An 18,131-nucleotide genomic window follows, 5' to 3' on the forward strand; every position below is an offset into this window, starting at 1 on the left:
AGACCCATGCATGTGCTGCGGACCTTTATGTGTGCTCTTATGCTTTAGCAAAGACTATGTAGTGCTCGAAAAGCATATCGACCCAACTGCTATTCCACGGACAAGCTGCCTCGAATGATTTCAGCAGTGATGGTGGTGGTGGTAAAGGTGGTGGTGATTCTGGAAATAAGGTTCGGTAGTGTCTTGCCTTCTTCAGACGTCATGTAGCCTTGCACGAGATTGAAAATGAGGAATGACATGAGCAAGCGCAAATGCTACGTTCCGCTGGAGCTTGATTATTGGTCCCGTCCATCTCCGCCCATGCGTTCAGAGTTTTGCCAAACGTGGTTATAGGGTAGGGGAGGCAGTGTACTCGAATACGCCAAGTCTTCTCGCTATGATGGTCAGTGTGGCCTTGGATGTTTGTCCTATTGGAAGCAATCGTGGCTTCATCTTCCTTTCCAAATACTGACTGTCTCCCTGGCCGTGGTCCTAGAAAGGGAGGTTTTAGCATGGAAGGAATTGCTTCATGTGAGGGTGGCAATGTCGCCTCAGCGATCACCTCAGAGAGCGGTGATTAGAGACTTGTCGCAGCTTGCATGCCAAGATGGGTTCTGCTGAACGTCCAGGACGTGAACGGAATGCCATACTCGGTCTTATGTAGCTTTGATTAAATCGTCGTGAGATTTCTCTATATGGCCGGCCGTAAGCTATATACACCCGCCCCACCGACGCCTCGCAGCAGTACGCTCGAAAGACGTTCCACTCTAGTCCAGCTTGCGAATGGGCGGGTTGAATCCCTTCCTCCCACCGGCAAAGTAGTTGATCGCCGCCACAATAGTCACAGTCCCGAAGACGAGGGACGACCAATTCATCAATGAAGGGCTCGGGTTCGGCACCGACGGGAAGACCGACAAGATCGTGATCGGGAGCACGCAGAGGAGGGCGATGATGTTGATGATGCCGCCAGCGCGGCCAAGGTTGAAGCGCTCTGAAGGCAAGGGCTTGCCGAAGTAGCGGCGGTAGATGACGCAGCTGATGGTGATGCTGTAGGAGAAGGCGAGGGCGCAGATGACGAGGGAGACGATGGCGTTGAATCCGACCACGGGGCCGAAGTTGATGCAGGAGAGGGCAAAGGAGATGGCGACGGTGACCCAAACGGCGCGACGGGGGGTTTCGGCATCAGGTACCTGAGCAGTAACATTAGTATAGAATTATGTGGATAGTGGTGGATGAAACCTACAGGTTCGAGCCAGTGACCACCCGGCAGCCCGCCGTCTCTTGCGAACGACCACAGTTGACGGCTTGCAGTGGCGACTTCACTGATCAAAGCAGAAGTGAAGCCCAGGATGATGGGCACGATCAGAATGACAGTGCCGGCCCTGCTTCCAGTGGCGTTGAGGAAAACCTCCACGAAAGGCGAGGGCGCAAGGAGGACTTCGTTGACGTCTCCAACGCAGAAGACCATGGTGATGGCGGCAATGAAGGCCATGGCCGAGTTCAGACCGTATGCCGTCAACAGCGACAGAGGAATGGTGCGGGATGCATCTCTTGCGTTCTCAGCTAGTTTGGGTTAGTATTAGAGCGAGATCCCCACGAAACGATGGTGGACTGGACGTACTCATGTGCACCGAACTGTCATATCCGACAAGCGAGCTGAAAGGCGTGAGCACACCGATGATCGATGCCACGCCGGCGTTCTCCCATCCACCAGGGTTGGTGAATCCAAAGATGACATCGTGGGCGTTTCCGCGAGGCGCTGTGGTCCACAGGGTGACCACGACTGCCGCCCAGCCCGCCAAATGGATGCACAGCATGATACCCTCAATGAGAGGAAACCGCTTGGCCAAGTAGATGTTGAAGAAGGCACCGCCAATCAGGAAGCACAGAGCAAACAGGGTGGGAAGCCACTGGCTGTTCGCAGCCGAGGAGTTCGGGTGGTAGATCAGGATGCAGTATTTGATGATGTTGCCGATAGCCACCGCGCAGGCTCCGAGGAAAGTGACCCAGGAGAGGGTAACGAGCCAGCCAGTACAATACGCGAGAAGCTTGCTGCAGCTCTGGGGAGCACACTCGGACACCCATTGGTATTGTCCACCGGCTGTAGGGAAGCTTGCAGAGAGTCAGTGGGGATGTCGTGGGAGGCGTTTCTGCTCTGGTGTACTCACGATGAAGAGAGCTCCGCAATGGTGAGGTAGACGAAGGTCATGGCGAACAGTGAAAAGACGAAGCCCCAGAACAGGCCTCCCGTTCCTCCGTTGTATAGCGCGAAATAGAAGGTCGCCAACATGTTCTGCCAGGCCACCACGACAGTACTGCTAAAGCCAACCATAGCAACGAACTTGAAACGTCTCTTGAATGTTCTGGTGTGGGTAGAAAGGTTAGTAGGTGTCTCCAACCTCCACTCAAGCTGATGGGACACATCCTCGCGCAGGCCCATCCATCCAACAGTGCAACTTACGGTGTCAGACCGAGGTCGTCCATGTCCTTGATATCGTTCGGTGTCGCCCATTGCTTGTTTGTCGCCGCGTTCGGATTACGGTCGAACTCGAGGTCGCGGATCTCGTCGTCGATGGCTCGCATCTCGACATTGTTGCGCGAGTACTTGGAGTCGTACTCGTCCATGGTGAACGAATGACTGATACAACGCTGGATAACACGCAACTAAGATGTTACCAAGAGAAGGACTGAAGACAGACGAGGCCTGAAGACTCAGGGAAAGAGCTGGAAGTGCTTTGTGGCTGTCGGGAGCGGGACAGATATGGGTTAAAACGTGCATAGAAGAAAGCCTCGCTCCATGGCCCTCGTCGCGCACGTGGAGACCCACCGAGTCCGCCGAACACCCCAAGCATGCCGTGCAGCCGATCTGCTGAATTCGAGAAGCTCAGACGAATTTGCTGGCCACAAGCTTGCAGGGAAGTTGAATCAGAGCGCGCCAGACCCTTCAACTTTGACGCCCTAGACGCCAATTAGACGTAAGCGAGACGAGAGTCTTCGCTCGGCATTGGCTCAGCGGCAAGTCGCAGAGTTCAGACCATCTCGAGACCATCTCTCGGGGCCCCAGCTGCCGTCACCACCATCTGTTGGCGACACTCAGCGAAATCCACTCGCCTTGGCCGAACCTTCCCTTCTGGGGCCACTTGGCCGCTGCGACGGTTCCTCAACGTCGGCACCTTCGTTAATCGAGATGGTCGCAAGCGGGAATCTGGACTGGCAGCTCGGGAATACTGAGAGGGACCTTGCACGAGCAGATGTCTTGCCCGCACGTGGTCGACCAGGTCATGCAGTTCCCTCGCAGCCCCTTGCGGACTTCGAGTATGTAATTCCAACACCCCGTCCTACGGCACATGATGGCCGAAATCCCCACTTGGGGTCCTTTTGGATCAGGAACTCTCCATCAGCCGGCACGCTACTCAGAATGGCCCAGGGGAACAGCCGAGTCAGAAGCCTTTCGTCTCAACAAGATTCGTGCTCAAGCCAATTTCTGTTCGGCATTGCGGAGACTGCCACGAAATGGAGGTGGTGACTGGTGGAGAATGCATATCAGACTTTGCGGGCCTTCTCCCGTGGTCGTGGGAGTCTGGTGGTTCAAACTCTATGCGTTGCGACTCTTCTTCACCTCAGCCGGTTCAGGGACACGCCTGCTTGCCCCGAACAACCACGTCTTGGACGGGCGCCGCGTCTTGGATGAAAGGGACAGCCCGAGGCAGATTTGAATAACTGACTCCCGCTCCACGATTTATTCTCCTTATTCTTATTACGTACCCGGTCTCCGCGTGGTATTCAGTGTTGCATATCGCGCGACACGACACCGACGGCCATGGCTACCACCAGCCAGCCTCCCTACACCAAATGGAGCGACACAGATCATGCTGGCCCGGTCATCATAGTCACCACGCTCTCTCTGCTGTACTGGGTGGTCGCGGGCGCTGGGCAGCAGCTCCTGTCTTACTCCTCGGGGCTGCGATACACATGGGCGGACGGTCTCTTCAGCTGTTCTATGGTATAAGCATCCCGATCATTTCCCGAAGTTGCACCTTTTCTGACGCTTGAACCTCAGATCTGCGGCTTCATCCAGTCGGTGCTCATATTAGTCGGCGCACACTATGGTCTGGGGAAGTCATCCAGCGTAATATCGCGCGGTGATCTCTCCACTGCTGAAGAAGTATGTCTCATCCTAGTACCATGGGGAAGAGGCTTGTATCTAACCCACTCCCAGGTCTACAAAGTTGGCAACATCTTCTACATTATCACACTCGGCCTCATTAAGTGCTCCGCGGCTTGTTTCACCGCGAACTTGACAGTCAAGAACTTGGGGTCTCTGCGACAAATCGCCGGTAAACAAATGATCGGCCTGTACGGCTCGGTCGCTCTCGCAATAGCTTGGTCAATTGGCTCGATTGTGGCCCTTGCAGTCCCATGTCCCAGCTACGGTGGACACGCGAATAACGCAGGGATGTGCTTGGGGACCATGTCAAGATGGGTCGGTATCTTCATCGGGGACGCCATAACCGACCTTGCGATTGTGGTATTCGCTGCTACGGTTATCTGGCGCACGAAGGCGTCGATTGCGAAGAGGTTGACGTGGTACATCCCATTCTTGGTCCGGGCATGGTGAGTCTACTCCAATCAGCATTGCGCGCGAAAGAGACCTCTAACGCGCGATCTAGCGTCCCCCTATGGGCTGGCTTGCGCCTCCTGACCATCAACAAGCAAAAGCTCACCGAAGACCCCACAATCGGAGTCTGGCTGTTTGTCTGCTTCAACCAAGTCCAGATCCTCCTTGCCCTTATCGGCGCCGCTTCCCCCGTCCTCAAGAAGGCCATGAGCGATTTGGTAACGAACTTCGGCGCCAGTACCGACAGCCAGGCCCGCTCTGGCAACGGGCGCAGCTTCGCCTTGAAGTATCTCAAGAGCAAACGGACTTTCCGCTCGAACAACGACTCGCAGCCCACGGACAGCAACGGGAGTAAAATACGGCCCTTGCCGTTTGGAGGCCCAGGGGTGAGCGGTGCGGCGATGATTAGCAGGAACAGGCCAGAGGAGAAGCTGCGGAGTGATGGGGATAGTCAGGAGGGCATTATTCGGCAGGACGATTACGAGGTCAGTTACTTCCACACGGATAATGATCGGGAGCCGGTGATGGAGGATGGGGGGTACAACAAGTACCGGTAACGAGGCTTGGATATGTGTACAGTATGAACTTTTTGTATATAGAAGATGCTATAGAAGATGCTCTTGCGCTCTGTTTGGCAATCCACCTCGCAAGATGATGCTACGGCCTTTGACGCACACCTGGATCAAGACTTACTCGAGACTTTCCAGATCACTCCGTCGACCCACGTGGACTTAAAGACGATCGACAAAGTGGTCCCGAGTCTCCATGCAGTACGATTCATATCTTATCTCTCGGACACGGAACGACTTCTACATGTGCAGGTAGTTGCAGTGGTGGAAACCTTGTGCTTCAACACAACCCCCTGGTCCGTTTTCCGGCTACTCCGGGCATCTCCTGAACCCTGGTGTATACAACACACTGACTCGACTTTGGGTTGCATGAGATCCATTAGTCTTCAGCCGGTCTGATAGCCTTTCTGGGACGGGATGATAGCCTCGACTCTGAGTCTCGCATTCGAGGTGGGTGTATTACAAATCAACCAGCTTCTTGTTGGAGCTCTCGTGGAGCACGGTAAAAAGCATGCGTTGCGAAGCTGAAGAGGACGAACTCATTCCTTACAGTGTGTTATGGTTTTCCCGTCGCCGGGATCTACTTTGCAGTCAGACTTGGAGAGCTGTCGGGGCACGACCTAGGGTCCTGCGTGGTTGCAGTTTTCGTCTGGTATCATCTCATACGCACACCCGTCACCATCAGTAGATACACTGCCATCAACATACATTTGTGTTGCGGTTGGTGAGGAGACCTGGGAGATGCAGTTTGACGACTTCTGCGCACCGACAGCCGAGGTCCAAGACCGAACATCCCGACCTCACGTTGACTGCTTGCCTTGTTAACAGACATACAACAACCGCTTTCTGTATCTCTATCATTGTATCAATATTGGAGCGGCGGCAGTAACGTAAACATCATATAGACATCACGGCCACCCTATAAAATTACAAAATGCCGTTCGAAACAGCCCTCACAAAAGCCCTGGGCATTCGAGGTAAGCAGACTCCATCACTTCAAAGAAACAGATGCTCACACTCTACCCTTCGATCAGTCCCGGTAGTCCAAGGCGGCATGCAATGGGTTGGCTACGCTGAAATGGCCTCCGCCGTCAGCAACGCCGGCGGTCTAGGCATCTTGACCAGCCTTACCCAACCAACGCCCGCCGACCTGCGCAAAGAAATCCAAAAGACCAGGCGAATGACTTCCAAGCCTTTTGGCGTCAACCTGACAGTACTGCCCACGCTCTCGCCACCACCGTACGGCGAGTACGCGCAGGTGATCATCGACGAAGGTATCAAGATTGTCGAGACGGCCGGGCTGGTCAAGGACTACGTCGCTAAATTCAAAGCTGCGGGCTGCACGGTTCTGCACAAGTGCACGACCATCAGGCATTCCCTTTCCGCGGTGAAGATGGGCGTGGACTTCATCAGTATCGACGGCTTTGAATGCGCAGGCCACGTAGGGGAGCACGACATCCCGAACTTTGTGCTGCTTAACCGCGCAAAAGAGCAGCTGCGGAAACCGAACGGGGATCCAGTCCCTTACATTGCCTCTGGAGGAATGGCGAATGGGAGTTCTCTGGCTGCTGCGCTCAGTCTGGGAGCTTGTGGGATCAACATGGGGACGAGATTTATGGCTACCGTCGAGGCGCCGATTCATCATAATATCAAGCAGTCGATCGTGAACGCCACTGAAGACGACACCGATCTGCTCATGAGGAGATGGACGAACACGGCTCGTTTCTTTCGGAATACGGTCACGCAAGCTGCTGCCAAGGTGGAGAAGGAGAGTACGTCGGGGAAGTTTGAGGAGATTGCGGATTACGTGAGCGGGAAGCGAGGGAGACAGGTACCAAACTAATGAGCAAAACCCTACCATGTCTGAGACGTTCGCTAACCCTTTTGCTCTTCTGTTTGCAGGTGTTTTTGAACGGAGATCCGGACTACGGTGTCTGGACCGCAGGCATCTGCATCGGCCTCATCCACGACATCCCGACCTGCGACGAGCTGCTCAAGCGAATAGAGACCGAAGCCCGAGACGCAGTCATGGAACAAGCCTCCCTTTTCAAAGAAGACAGCAAAGCGAAGCTCTAACAAATACGTACCTACTTGAACGCAACCACCGTCCCATCAATTCACACCATTCTTCCCTCATCTTTCTCTGCCCAAGCCTCCCACGCCCGTTCAATCTCATCGTAGTCTTTTTCGTTACCGTAGCCAGCTTTCAGGCCCATCGTTCGAAAAGCGTTCTTGCCTCCACTGGCCCAGAAACGTCGGTCTTCTAACGTGGAGACTGACCAGGAGACCACGGCGCTATCGATCTTATCCCAGGGGAAACCAGCTTGGTGAGTCCAGTCATGGGTGTAGGAGCCGCCTTGGGGGTTGGCACCGCTTTTGCGGCTGAGGTCGCGGAACCAGTCTGAAGGAGTCAGCTTGCTTTGCACTTATGGGATGGATATTGGATGTACCCTGGTTCTTCTGGATCCACGGGTCGAGTGGATAGTGCATCAGATCGATATTATCTCGCAGCGACAGCACGCCACCCGTCTTCAACACCCGCCGCATCTCCTTGAGTGCTTTGACCGGGTTGGGAAGGTGCAAAGCTACTTGATGTGCATGCACGACGTCGAAGCTCTCGTCTGGAAAGGCAGATAGATCATGTGCATCTCCGAACGAGAACTTGACATTGGAGACCCCCTTGTCCTGCGCCATCTGTTGTGCCATCGGTGTGGTAGATTCGTTCGTATCGATTCCTACCACCTCGCCGTCCAGGACAAGGTTGGCGAGATCGATAGTAATGCTACCAATGCCGCAGCCGACGTCGAGAATTCGAAAGTTTGACTTGAGGTGCGGGAGCAAGTGAGCAGCATTGTTCTTTGCGGTCCTCGCCCCGAAGACTTTGACCATCTTCTGCCAGGGGGCTTCGTCGCTTTCGAGGCCTTTTGCTGCCATGTCTGGGGTCTTCTTCGGTTTCTTGTTTGCAGATAAGCTGGCTGGGAAGTATACGCACTGTAGTGTAGTGGAAAGAGAGTATGGGCTACTGATGCCCGTGTATATGTCGTGCTACCTGGTCATTTGAAATCATGTCGCTTTCGCTACAGCTGCTACCAGCATTCAACGTAGACATGCGGAGCTACAGAGCATTTCAGCCCAAAGGATCACTGTCGTGGTCGGGAGGATGTACAGGCATCGTTGTTAGGGCACCACCGTAAGCATTGTCGGTCCCTTCAGCTACACTAGGAATAGATGGATGCGTCCTCGACAATCATGCACATGGTAGTGGTGTCTTAAAGGAAAGGTGAGGTCAGGTTGGAGCAGACGGGATGGGAGGGGGGTCTGGTAGTTCTACGCAACAGCAAGCGCCACGCCAAGTTCAATGTTCCTGGGGATGAGATGAGATGACGGAGGAACACGATCTCGCATTGCACCAACCTCGCTCCCTTCTCACAACCACCATGTCGCGCTAAAGTACGGATACACCCTCCTCCTCAATGGCCACCGCCCAACGCGAAGACGTCCGCCACGGCCGCAAAGCGCGCATGTCCCCTTCCAACGACACTGGCCTCCTCGAGACCCTCCAGCGCTTCTGGCACAAGAGCTACGCCGGCGACTATACCGCCTTTATCCTCCTCGTCGTGCTCGAGGTTCTTCTCAAAGTCTTTGACGAGCCGTTCCACCAACTGTTCCGACTCGACGATCCGCGGATACAATACCCGCATGCGGAGGTCGAGAGGGTGCCGGTGTTCTGGCTCTTCTTCTACGCGGGTGGACTGCCGTTGATAATAGTGGTGGTGTGGACGTTGATCTGGAGGCGGGATGTGCATAAAGCGCATGTGTCGATACTGGGGCTAGCGACGAGTGTGCTGCTCACCAGCTTTCTCACGGATGTCATCAAGGATGCCGTTGGACGACCGCGACCAGACTTGATCGCGCGATGCTCGCCGGACATCTCCACGCCGAAGAACGAGCTGGTTGGGGTGGAAGTGTGCACAGAGACTATCCACCACGTCTTGCACGACGGCTGGCGCAGCTTTCCAAGCGGACACAGCAGCTTCTCGTTCGCTGGACTCGGGTACCTAAGTTTGTTCTTCGCGAGCCAGACACATCTGATGCATCCAAGAACGAGTCTGCTGACTGTGCTGTTGTGCATCGCGCCTTTGCTCGGGGCGGCATTGATCGCGATATCCCGGCTGGAAGACTACAGACATGACAAGGAGGACGTGACGGTCGGTGCGATTTTGGGGCTACTGGTGGCATATTTCACCTGGCGGAGGTACTACCCTGGACTGCTGGACAAGCATTCTGACGAGCCGTACTCTATGCCAACGAAGAGCGGGATTGCGGGTCCGAACGATGGCTTCCAGCGGGTCAGGGATGAAGAGGAGGCGTATGGGATTGATGAGGACGGACCTGCTGGATATGGGGCGAGAGACGGACCTCGATGATGTAGTACGACTCTGGAACTATACCGGACGATCTCGCATGAAGCACGACGACCGTGCCAATAGCACCCAACATCAGCCCGGAGAAAGTCATCAGTCTCTAAAGGGAGGGGGACCTCGAAGTCGGGCGAGCTTTGACTGCCAAAGAGTACTCCGTCGACTGTACGTCTAGACGGCAACCGAAGGGTCCAGGGTACTTCCGGGCATGCCTCTCGACTAAGGCCGCTGTAGCTTCTCCATTATAGATAATGTTGAAGCAGCGAGGAAACAACCAAACCTTTCTGAGAGGCAGAGGATTTTTGCTTGGAGGCCAGCTCTAATGCTATGATTTGTAACAATATGTACATACGAACTGTCGCCAAGTCATGCTCGATTCAGGGTTCCTTCAAGGACATCCATCGCGCCAAAGTTGTCTTATGCTACACTGTCGCAATTGCATTTTCAAGACTCCCAGGCTCCTCGCTAATCCAGATGTACGGCTATGAGCAGACGCCCGTCTCTCCAAGACCATGCCATAATCCCACACCCGCTTCTCACTTCGCAAAGTCCACAGTATCATGCTGCCCCTGCCCCTGGCCTCCCTTCTCACTCATTTCCCCATCCTTACTACTCCCACTAGCCTCACCTTCCTTGCTACTCCCACTACTGCCTCCCGGCAAACACTCCGCCCCAATATCCCGTTCAATATGCCTCTCCGCCCGTTCCTTCAACTCCCTCTCCAGCGCCCACATCAGCCTCTTCAGCACCCACTTCGGCTCACTATCCTCCTCCAAACTCATCAACGGGCTTTCCTGCCCTAGCCAACTCCACATCTGGCTTCCGTGCGTGCGGACCGGACTCACCACCTCCGCGCCCTCCGGTAACTCCTGCCCCACGCGCCTGTGCCCCCGCTCGTCCGTCTCGTCTTCGCCGAGAAGTTTGAGCAGCCAGGTCCATTCTTGGAAGGAGTACTTGCGTGGCGGGGAAGCGTCCAGGTGTTCGAGGATCTTCTGCGAGGCTTTGAGGATGATGAAAGGTTTGTACGTCTCTTCTGCGACGGCTGCTTCCATTTCTGTCAAGCCGGAGAGGTCGAAGCCGTGTGGGACGGTAGACTGCTGCTCCAGATGGGCAATTTGGCGGAATCCGTTGTCTGCTTCCGCGCCGCCGTTTTCGGCTGCTTTGGACTTCTCGCGGTCCTCGCGCATGTCCCGCGCGGCGCTCTTGATCGCGGATTTTGGGTTGGAGCTGGTGAAGGGGGCGCGGAAGATGCGCCAGAAGTTGACCGTGTGGTTGCCGATCCAGGTCGTGTACCAGTTGACGAAGGCGGAGACCGTGTCGCCGATGGCTCCAACGAGAACGGTGAGAGTCGGCAAGGCAATAAGGGCCCAGAAGACGAAGGCGGGCTTCGCGGAGTTGGTCTGCGGTGCGAGTTCACCGTATCCTATAGTCAGCTGAGCGACGAAGGTGAAGTAGAGGCTGGAGAAGTAGGTCCAGTCCTCGCCTCCCACGCTCTTGGACTCGGCCTGCCAGAAGACCACGGCGCCGATGAACCAGAGGATCATGAAGGCGATCGAAGAGAAGATCAAGCTGAAGAGCCGGTTGTTCTGCGCTGCCTCCGCCTGGATCTCACGCATGATGAGGAACTCCTTCTCCCTCCTCTCCAGCTCGGTGTCGGCATTGCAGTCCCGCTTCTTGACACCTCTCAGCCTCAGTATGCCCTCGTCCGGATTCCCAGCCTTGATAGACTTGAACCTTGCCTTCTCCACCAGTCTGGTAGACACCTTCACAGAGCCACTCTCCAGTACCAGTGTCCTGATATTAGCAATGATGACACCAACGAACAGGATCCCTCCAACTGCAAATGGGAAGAATAGACTTCTTCCAAGGTGTGTCGCAGGCGTGAAGTCTCCAAACCCGATGGTGAAAATGGTAACCACGCTGAAGTACGTCGAATCCAGATACGACCACTTCTCAATCACAGAATACACACCCCCGCCAGCGAGGATGTAAGTCAGCAGCAGGATCGTCTGCAGCATCAGAGACCGCTGCGACATGCTGAGCTTGAACTCCGTGCTGTAGCGGCCGAACCAGATCCCGTAGGCCGTGACGCTCAGCATCATCGCCAGGATAACATAAATCGCTCCCGAAATCGCCGCATAGTAGAACGCTTGTGAATAAGTAGCGTTCGGCGTGTCTGGGAGTTTCAGATGCGACTCCGCGGCTCCCACAAGCGCGATATCCACGAAGCCGGATATGAAGAAGCCGATAATGGTAATCGGACCGCTCACATTGTACCGCAGCCGGTTCGTCATTTGACCCAGTAAGGACAGGTTCGCTAGGATGGCGATGACGAGCGAGACGATGTTGACGCCGACGAGCCTACAGACAGAAGGGCGAATGCGTCAGCGAATGTCTTAGACATGGTAGGTAGGGTTTTGCCCACCATTTCGGATCACCAATGTGAGTGCCGTTAGACTGTGTGGACTCCGGATTGACGATCAGACGCCAGGGGATTGCGATCGCACCTATAAATATAGGTGAAAGGCGTCAGCATATTGTCCAGCGTAGGGAAAGAACGGTACGATGTTGGCTGCTACGTCCTAGACCCGACGTACATATATTGAACATGCTTGCCATTGGGCCAAAGGTCCCTGCTGTGAGGGGGAAGAGCGTCGCTATGACCTGGTCGGGGTGGTACGGTTAGATGGCGGTGGATTTGATTCGGGGAAAGGGGAACACCTACCCACATATGGATCGGACTGTTGTAGTCTTGTACGCTGTGGCGAAGGATGTGATATTAGCATATATCTGGTGTGAGTAACTGGTCTCGACTTGGGGCGTCAACTCACATCGCTTCTTCATCCATGTTAGCGAAATCGTCTACAGTCGCCTGCATCGCCAGCGCCGGATCAACTACATCCTTTGTCTTCTCTGCCCTCGCTCCATTCTGTCCCCTCGCGATGTCCCTTTCGGGGTTCTTCGACGAGCCGCCCAGGAAGGGCAGGAAGACCCAAGGCTTCTTGTTTGAGGCCATGAATGTGGTGTTGTTATTGCAGAATAGTGCTGAACCGATATGGCATGGCGATGGTGTGGTATAGAGTTTAGAGATGGGCTGAAAGGAGATCTCTGGACTGGTCGACGCGCGCCAGATCAGGGACGAGGAACGTGTGGTATGTGGGTCGCGCTTGCCGCCGCATATGTCATGACAGCCACTCCGCAAGGCTTGTTTCAAAACAAGCATTGCTATATCTGTTTCAAGGAACCGGGAGACCGGGACTGGAGTTAATAAAAAGATAAGGGAGAAAGAGAAGTTTTGGATATAGATTGAATGTATCATTGCGCCGTTCTTGTTTCGTCTCAGCAGTCCCCAGCAACAACATTCAACGCTTCTTGTTCCGATGACCCGGCTTCAAGGACAATGTACGCAGCATTAGGATGGCCGCAATTACCCACGCAATCACGCAAGGGCCCAATATGTGAACCGGACGATAAGTCAACGATGGGAATCATGTATCGATACATAGTAGAACTCATTATCCTTAGTCTGACACGCTGCTGCACCATCAAACGTCGACGAACGCCTCTTCAAAAGCAGCCCACTCCTTCTCTTCGGAAAATTGCCTCCCCATCCTACCCTTACTATACCTCATCTTCCCCTTCCCCTCCACCAGCGGACTGACCCAAACCTTCTCCCCGTCCACCTCTGCCTCAGTAAACGTCGCCCCAAGCCCGGTAGGATGATAATTGATATAAACCCCCTCGGACGCATGCTTCGGCGCAGCAAATACCTCATGCATAATTCCCAAATGTCTCAGCCGATGCAGATTCGCCTGCCACCACTGCATCGTCTCCGTGTGCATCTTCCCATGGGAGTACTCGTGAAGATGGTGCATGGAGGCGAAATATATAAACACCATGGTCTCGGAGGTGTACCCGCGGTCGCCTGAGTTGAGCCAGGTGGAGGCCCCAAGGAAGCCGTGGGCGGTTGGGTCGGATTCGAGTTCGCTGACCATGGCCTTGAAGCGGTCACCGACGTCTTTGACGCCGGGAGCGAACATGCCGAGGGGGTGGTTGGAGCGGGATGCGAGCATGATGGCGCAGACTTCGCGGTCGCCGGGGTTCTCGTAGTGGCCGTGTTCGTTGGCGTACATGATCGCGGTTCGCTGGCCCATTGTGCCTTCCAAGTAGGGGTTTTTGAGGACACCAACGGTTTGGAGCATCGCTGCAACGGTCTTGTAGAGGATGACAAGGGCCACAGGAGCAACGAGGGAAATGTTGCGGTATGGCAGGAAGCTGAAGAGGCCTTGAAGGAGGGCACCGACCATGAGCCAGGTGGGGATCGTGAGTTGGTCTCGAAGCATCTCCCATTCGTCAGCAGGGCATCCGCATCGTATGGACGCTCGCACATACTGTTTGGAAGGAGACAAGGCTGCCTCCACGGAAGTACTGCGAAAGAGGCTTCTGCTGGAAGCTGTTGAAGATTGGAGTGAACGCCATTGTTATCAGCTTGGTATGAGAAGGTAAGATGAGTGTCGTCTGGTACATGCAGTCAGGGTCTTGCTAGATATAGGGAACGACGACAGCTATGCTTGAATGGAGTCAGGATGTAGAGCAAGGCGAAGTCTGTCGGATTGATAATGAGGGACAGCAACTCCGCAATGCATCCATCATGGAGCGCCCTGAGCTACATGTACGTAGGATTCATACACTGTATGACAGTCAGCAAGGCCATCGGAACGTTCTCGACTGCGAACATACGGACGTATGGTACCACACAACAGGTTGTTTCTACGCCACCACCGTAATACATTTTACTCGGAGGCCGGTCTCTTGGATCTTGTTTGACACCAAGTTACTGTGTTTGGTATGGAAAAGTACCTTAATGTCGTGGTGGAGGGCCACTCTGTTGGTGTTTCGTCGTGCATTCTTTACGAGTGCGGTGACGTGGGCGGTTTTGAGGTGTGGTTTCAGCTCAAGCTTACCAATGCTGTGCGACGTGACTGTTCGCGGGAACAATCCTCAATCCACGTCGAATCCAGCAACGATATGACTGCTTTGGTTGTTGTACTTTACCACGCACATCCACCACTCTCTCGTCCGAATCCTTCCATCATCGCAACTCAACTTTACCAAGCACAATGTCCCCCGTCCGCCCTCAAATCACTGGCAGTCATATACGCACTCGCGTCCGACAACAGATACACAATGCCAGATCTATGGTCCTCCACCGTCGACATCCGACCGAGCATGTTCCCTTCTGGCCACAGCTGTTTCAAGCCGGGAAGCGCTTCGAAGGTTGGGACTGTCATGGGGGTCATGATATATCTTGTGCGTTGTCAGTCAAGCGTCGCGGGTCTTGAGAGGATGCGACACCTACCCAGGGCTGTACGTGTTGACCCTGATAGGAGGATGTGCTCCGTCATTACCCCATTCAGCAGCCAGACTCCTGGCGAGCTGTAGCACAGCTGATTTAGAAGTGTTGTATGCACATGTGTGCACGCCCTGCTCTTGGTCAATAACCACTCAAACTTCTTGGAACGGCGCAACACCAGCAACGCACCTGGTTGACATTTGTCGCAGACATGCTCGCGAGCATCACAATACTCCCGGAGACCATTTGCCTCTGCATAACGCGAGCAGCTGCCGTGGCACAGAGAAACGTCCCCGTGACGTTGATATCCATGATCCGGCGGAACTTGTCAACGGGGTAGTCGACGGCAGGACACCGTCCTGAAATGCCGGCGCATGTGACCAGGCCGCGGATTGGATAGCGAGAGCCAGATTCAGCGCTTTCGAAAGCTCGCGAGACGCTGTCTTCGTTGGTTACATCGCATGAGACGTATCTTAGTTGCCCGCCGGTTGAGTCGGCGACTTTCTTGAGCGTGACTGGGTCGTCGTTAGATCGCTACGAGGACGCACAGCACTGCGATGGTGGAGACCCACGCCATATCTCATCCTGAGGCGCCTCGGGAAGGTCAGTGCAAACTACATCGGCACCATATTCCAGCAGCGTCTGGGCTAGCGAGACGCCTAAGCTTCCGAGACCGCCGGTCACTGCTGCTGTCAGCGTGTATGCGGTTTGGTGTTTGGAGGTGTGCTCACCAACAACCGTTCGGTCATTGAGTCGGAAAAGGTCCGAACCGGCGTTGTGCTGAATGCTCCCGTTCAACTGCGGCGCAGTACCGTTGGTGTGTTCGACAGACCCCATTGTGATAGTTCTTGAGTGTCGTGGAAGGTGCTCAAGCCTGAGTCTTGAAGCGAACAACGTGTTCCACATTTGATAGTATCCTCCACATAGTCCAGCTCGGGCCGTGTACCGCCGAGCTGCTTCTGGTCACCGAAAAGTGTCATTCAACTCCGAGGTGAACTCATACTCAGCCCGCAGATCCAGGAAGTCTCAAGTAAGAGGGTTGGTCGTCATCGGCGTAAAGATCATTGAGCCGTTGTGGCCGCTCGCCGCTGGCATCGCCGCACCAGCATCAACACCAGGTCCTTTCACCCACTCAATCAAAGTGTCCACAATCTCGAACGTAGTCTGACGCAGATCATAAAACACTCTGGGCAAGCTCGCAAGCACAACCGGTGTACGATATTCAGCCACCGCAATGCGAAGAATCTTTTCATAGTAGCAAGCCAACGGCCACGTCTTACCGCACGTATGCAGCGCGAATGCCAGGCAGTGAAGGTTCGTTGGGACACTCGCATCCAGAGCCTTGGAATGCACGATGTAGAAACGAGCTGCCACAAAGATGGAGAAGATCAGGTGTGGATGGCAGACCAGCAGTTCGTCTTCGTCCATTTGCCGGATCTTGAAAGCGGTGTTCTCGGCTGCATATACACATCGAGTGTTGGCGAATGCCCAAGGTTCCACAGTCTGATCGGTACCTTCAGGGCACGCGGCGCGGCGTTGGAGTAGGGTGATGACAGCGGTGTTGAGGACGCAGTTCGTTAATACCACGTAGGCGTCCATTTCGGGCCGCTCCCTCGATGCGTACTCGGCGTTTATCAGACGGAAGACAGCTGCCACGAACTCGTCCCGCCAAGCGGTAAGTCGCTCGTCTATGCGTTGCGCTTCTATTTGCCAGGCGTCCCGCTCTTCGAAAGCCTCCATGTTGACAGCTCGACGCAGAAATTGATGAACGACGGAGAGCTCGGAAGCAGCGAGAATGACGCACAGAGAGAAGGCGGAGCAGTAGTTGTAAGGGCGGATCTGGTGCTCACTCATAACTTCGTCCGGAAAGTCCCAGAAGGTGTCGCTGCAGGGCAACAACGGATGCCCAGGGGTCGCAGACAGGGCGAGCTCGTAGGGTGCCCCGACGGTAGAGATGCTTTCCAGCATTTGACTCATCCAGTAGGCTCGTGTCCTTTCTTCTTGGGTAACAGTGGTATTGGTGAAGTCTGCCAGTCTCCTCAATGCTGTTGGACTTGACGCGGTACCTGAGTCTCCCGGAGCTGTGAGGCCAAGATGAACGCTAATCCTTCGAGCCATCGCCAGCATATTCCATGAGCGTGTGAAGTTACCTTCTCCGTAGTGGAAGACCGAAAGTATTAGCAGAGCTTGCGCTGACTGCGCTGACTGCCTATCGATGCATTGGAGAACCACGGATGAGCTAAGCTGGTTTCGCAGATGCTCTTGGTGTAACGCAGATGCCGATATCACGTTGGAGTGTGGAAGGGTGATTGCGACGATGGCTTCCACCACAGGCGCGTAGTTGGACAATCTCACTCTCTCGGCCGACTCCAAAGTCTGCATGAATGTCGGCCGATGCAGAATCGGGAGCCATCGGTGATACTTCTGGAACCATACTGTACAGAGCTCCTGAACGACCGGAAACGCGAGAGGGTCAGTCGGAGTGCCGGTATTCTGTGGCGAAGGATCTCCAATATGGTCTAGATTGAATGAGTGCTCGTCGTGATTGCTTGCGCCTTCCAGACGCTCGGTTGGTCCTGCGAAATAGCCTGACCCTTGGGTCGATGGCCTTCCGTCCGCATAAAAGTGGTGCACATGTTCGGGGCCATCGCTGTTGGTGGCATCCTGCATGGGATCCGTGACACCATCGGTCGGCACGCGGGACTCGAGGCGTTGGAGTCTGCTCTCCAAGCCATCTACATGTTCTTAGCTGTGCTACGAGTATCGGTATTAGCCACTCACCTATCCGCTGCTCGAGACTTTGGACATATCCGGCTCGTAGACCCGGCGTATGTCGCTCCTTGTCCGCATAGTGGCAAACCAAGCCGTTCTTCGTGCAAAGACTACATTTCGGCCGTGCTCTGTCACAAGCCGTCTTTCGCCTCCGGCATACGTTGCAACTGCTGGACATTCAACACGACGGACTTCTGCAAAAGGTATCCGAGCACACTCACGCGACTTTCCTTTCCGACGGCGGAGTCGGCCCTGTCTCATCCATAGGTGGCGTGGAAGTTGACTCCAAGAAGGAATAGGTTGGCGGCAAGAGTGTGTCCGCGTCGCCGGCTGTCGTCTCATATTCGGGCCATGTCGAGGCCGAGCCAAGTTCCCCTCTCCCCTCTCCACCGACCCTACAGCCTCACTCCGTCTACAGC

The 18,131-nt window shown here is 54.8% G+C and overlaps 9 protein-coding genes across 9 annotated transcripts; 3 read left to right on the plus strand and 6 right to left on the minus strand.

Moving 5' to 3' along the window:
* Positions 1 to 746: 746 nt before the first annotated feature.
* On the minus strand, positions 747 to 2,604 carry LTR77_011119 (uncharacterized protein; the record flags this gene model as incomplete). The annotated part of the gene is made up of 5 exons (XM_064808331.1): positions 747 to 1,169; positions 1,223 to 1,542; positions 1,601 to 2,091; positions 2,148 to 2,342; positions 2,441 to 2,604. The coding sequence occupies 5 exons, from the start codon at positions 2,602 to 2,604 to the stop codon at positions 747 to 749; spliced, it is 1,593 nt and encodes a 530-aa protein (XP_064653474.1).
* A 1,195-nt stretch (positions 2,605 to 3,799) lies between these two features.
* Positions 3,800 to 5,154, plus strand: LTR77_011120 (uncharacterized protein; the record flags this gene model as incomplete). Its single annotated transcript, XM_064808332.1, has 4 exons — positions 3,800 to 3,982; positions 4,040 to 4,144; positions 4,199 to 4,593; positions 4,650 to 5,154. 4 exons carry the CDS (start codon positions 3,800 to 3,802, stop codon positions 5,152 to 5,154), a joined length of 1,188 nt encoding a protein of 395 aa, XP_064653475.1.
* A 946-nt stretch (positions 5,155 to 6,100) lies between these two features.
* On the plus strand, positions 6,101 to 7,242 carry LTR77_011121 (uncharacterized protein; the record flags this gene model as incomplete). The annotated part of the gene is made up of 3 exons (XM_064808333.1): positions 6,101 to 6,143; positions 6,201 to 6,973; positions 7,069 to 7,242. 3 exons carry the CDS (start codon positions 6,101 to 6,103, stop codon positions 7,240 to 7,242), a joined length of 990 nt encoding a protein of 329 aa, XP_064653476.1.
* Positions 7,243 to 7,283: 41 nt separating this feature from the next.
* On the minus strand, positions 7,284 to 8,100 carry LTR77_011122 (uncharacterized protein; the record flags this gene model as incomplete). Its single annotated transcript, XM_064808334.1, has 2 exons — positions 7,284 to 7,567; positions 7,617 to 8,100. The coding sequence occupies 2 exons, from the start codon at positions 8,098 to 8,100 to the stop codon at positions 7,284 to 7,286; spliced, it is 768 nt and encodes a 255-aa protein (XP_064653477.1).
* Positions 8,101 to 8,639: 539 nt separating this feature from the next.
* LTR77_011123 (uncharacterized protein) lies at positions 8,640 to 9,593 on the plus strand (the record flags this gene model as incomplete). The annotated part of the gene is made up of 1 exon (XM_064808335.1): positions 8,640 to 9,593. The coding sequence occupies one exon, from the start codon at positions 8,640 to 8,642 to the stop codon at positions 9,591 to 9,593; it is 954 nt and encodes a 317-aa protein (XP_064653478.1).
* Positions 9,594 to 10,123: 530 nt separating this feature from the next.
* On the minus strand, positions 10,124 to 12,603 carry LTR77_011124 (uncharacterized protein; the record flags this gene model as incomplete). Its single annotated transcript, XM_064808336.1, has 5 exons — positions 10,124 to 11,948; positions 12,013 to 12,094; positions 12,185 to 12,251; positions 12,313 to 12,346; positions 12,419 to 12,603. The coding sequence occupies 5 exons, from the start codon at positions 12,601 to 12,603 to the stop codon at positions 10,124 to 10,126; spliced, it is 2,193 nt and encodes a 730-aa protein (XP_064653479.1).
* A 529-nt stretch (positions 12,604 to 13,132) lies between these two features.
* Positions 13,133 to 14,066, minus strand: LTR77_011125 (uncharacterized protein; the record flags this gene model as incomplete). The annotated part of the gene is made up of 2 exons (XM_064808337.1): positions 13,133 to 13,930; positions 13,980 to 14,066. 2 exons carry the CDS (start codon positions 14,064 to 14,066, stop codon positions 13,133 to 13,135), a joined length of 885 nt encoding a protein of 294 aa, XP_064653480.1.
* An 876-nt stretch (positions 14,067 to 14,942) lies between these two features.
* LTR77_011126 (uncharacterized protein) lies at positions 14,943 to 15,777 on the minus strand (the record flags this gene model as incomplete). Its single annotated transcript, XM_064808338.1, has 3 exons — positions 14,943 to 15,023; positions 15,130 to 15,455; positions 15,513 to 15,777. 3 exons carry the CDS (start codon positions 15,775 to 15,777, stop codon positions 14,943 to 14,945), a joined length of 672 nt encoding a protein of 223 aa, XP_064653481.1.
* A 189-nt stretch (positions 15,778 to 15,966) lies between these two features.
* LTR77_011127 (uncharacterized protein) lies at positions 15,967 to 17,977 on the minus strand (the record flags this gene model as incomplete). The annotated part of the gene is made up of 3 exons (XM_064808339.1): positions 15,967 to 17,675; positions 17,722 to 17,879; positions 17,934 to 17,977. 3 exons carry the CDS (start codon positions 17,975 to 17,977, stop codon positions 15,967 to 15,969), a joined length of 1,911 nt encoding a protein of 636 aa, XP_064653482.1.
* Between the last annotated feature and the right edge of the window lie 154 nt (positions 17,978 to 18,131).

The sequence above is a fragment of the Saxophila tyrrhenica genome, assembly GCF_035928015.1.
Source record: "Saxophila tyrrhenica strain CCFEE 5935 chromosome Unknown scaffold_32, whole genome shotgun sequence".
In the NCBI taxonomy this organism is placed as follows: domain Eukaryota; kingdom Fungi; phylum Ascomycota; class Dothideomycetes; order Mycosphaerellales; family Extremaceae; genus Saxophila; species Saxophila tyrrhenica.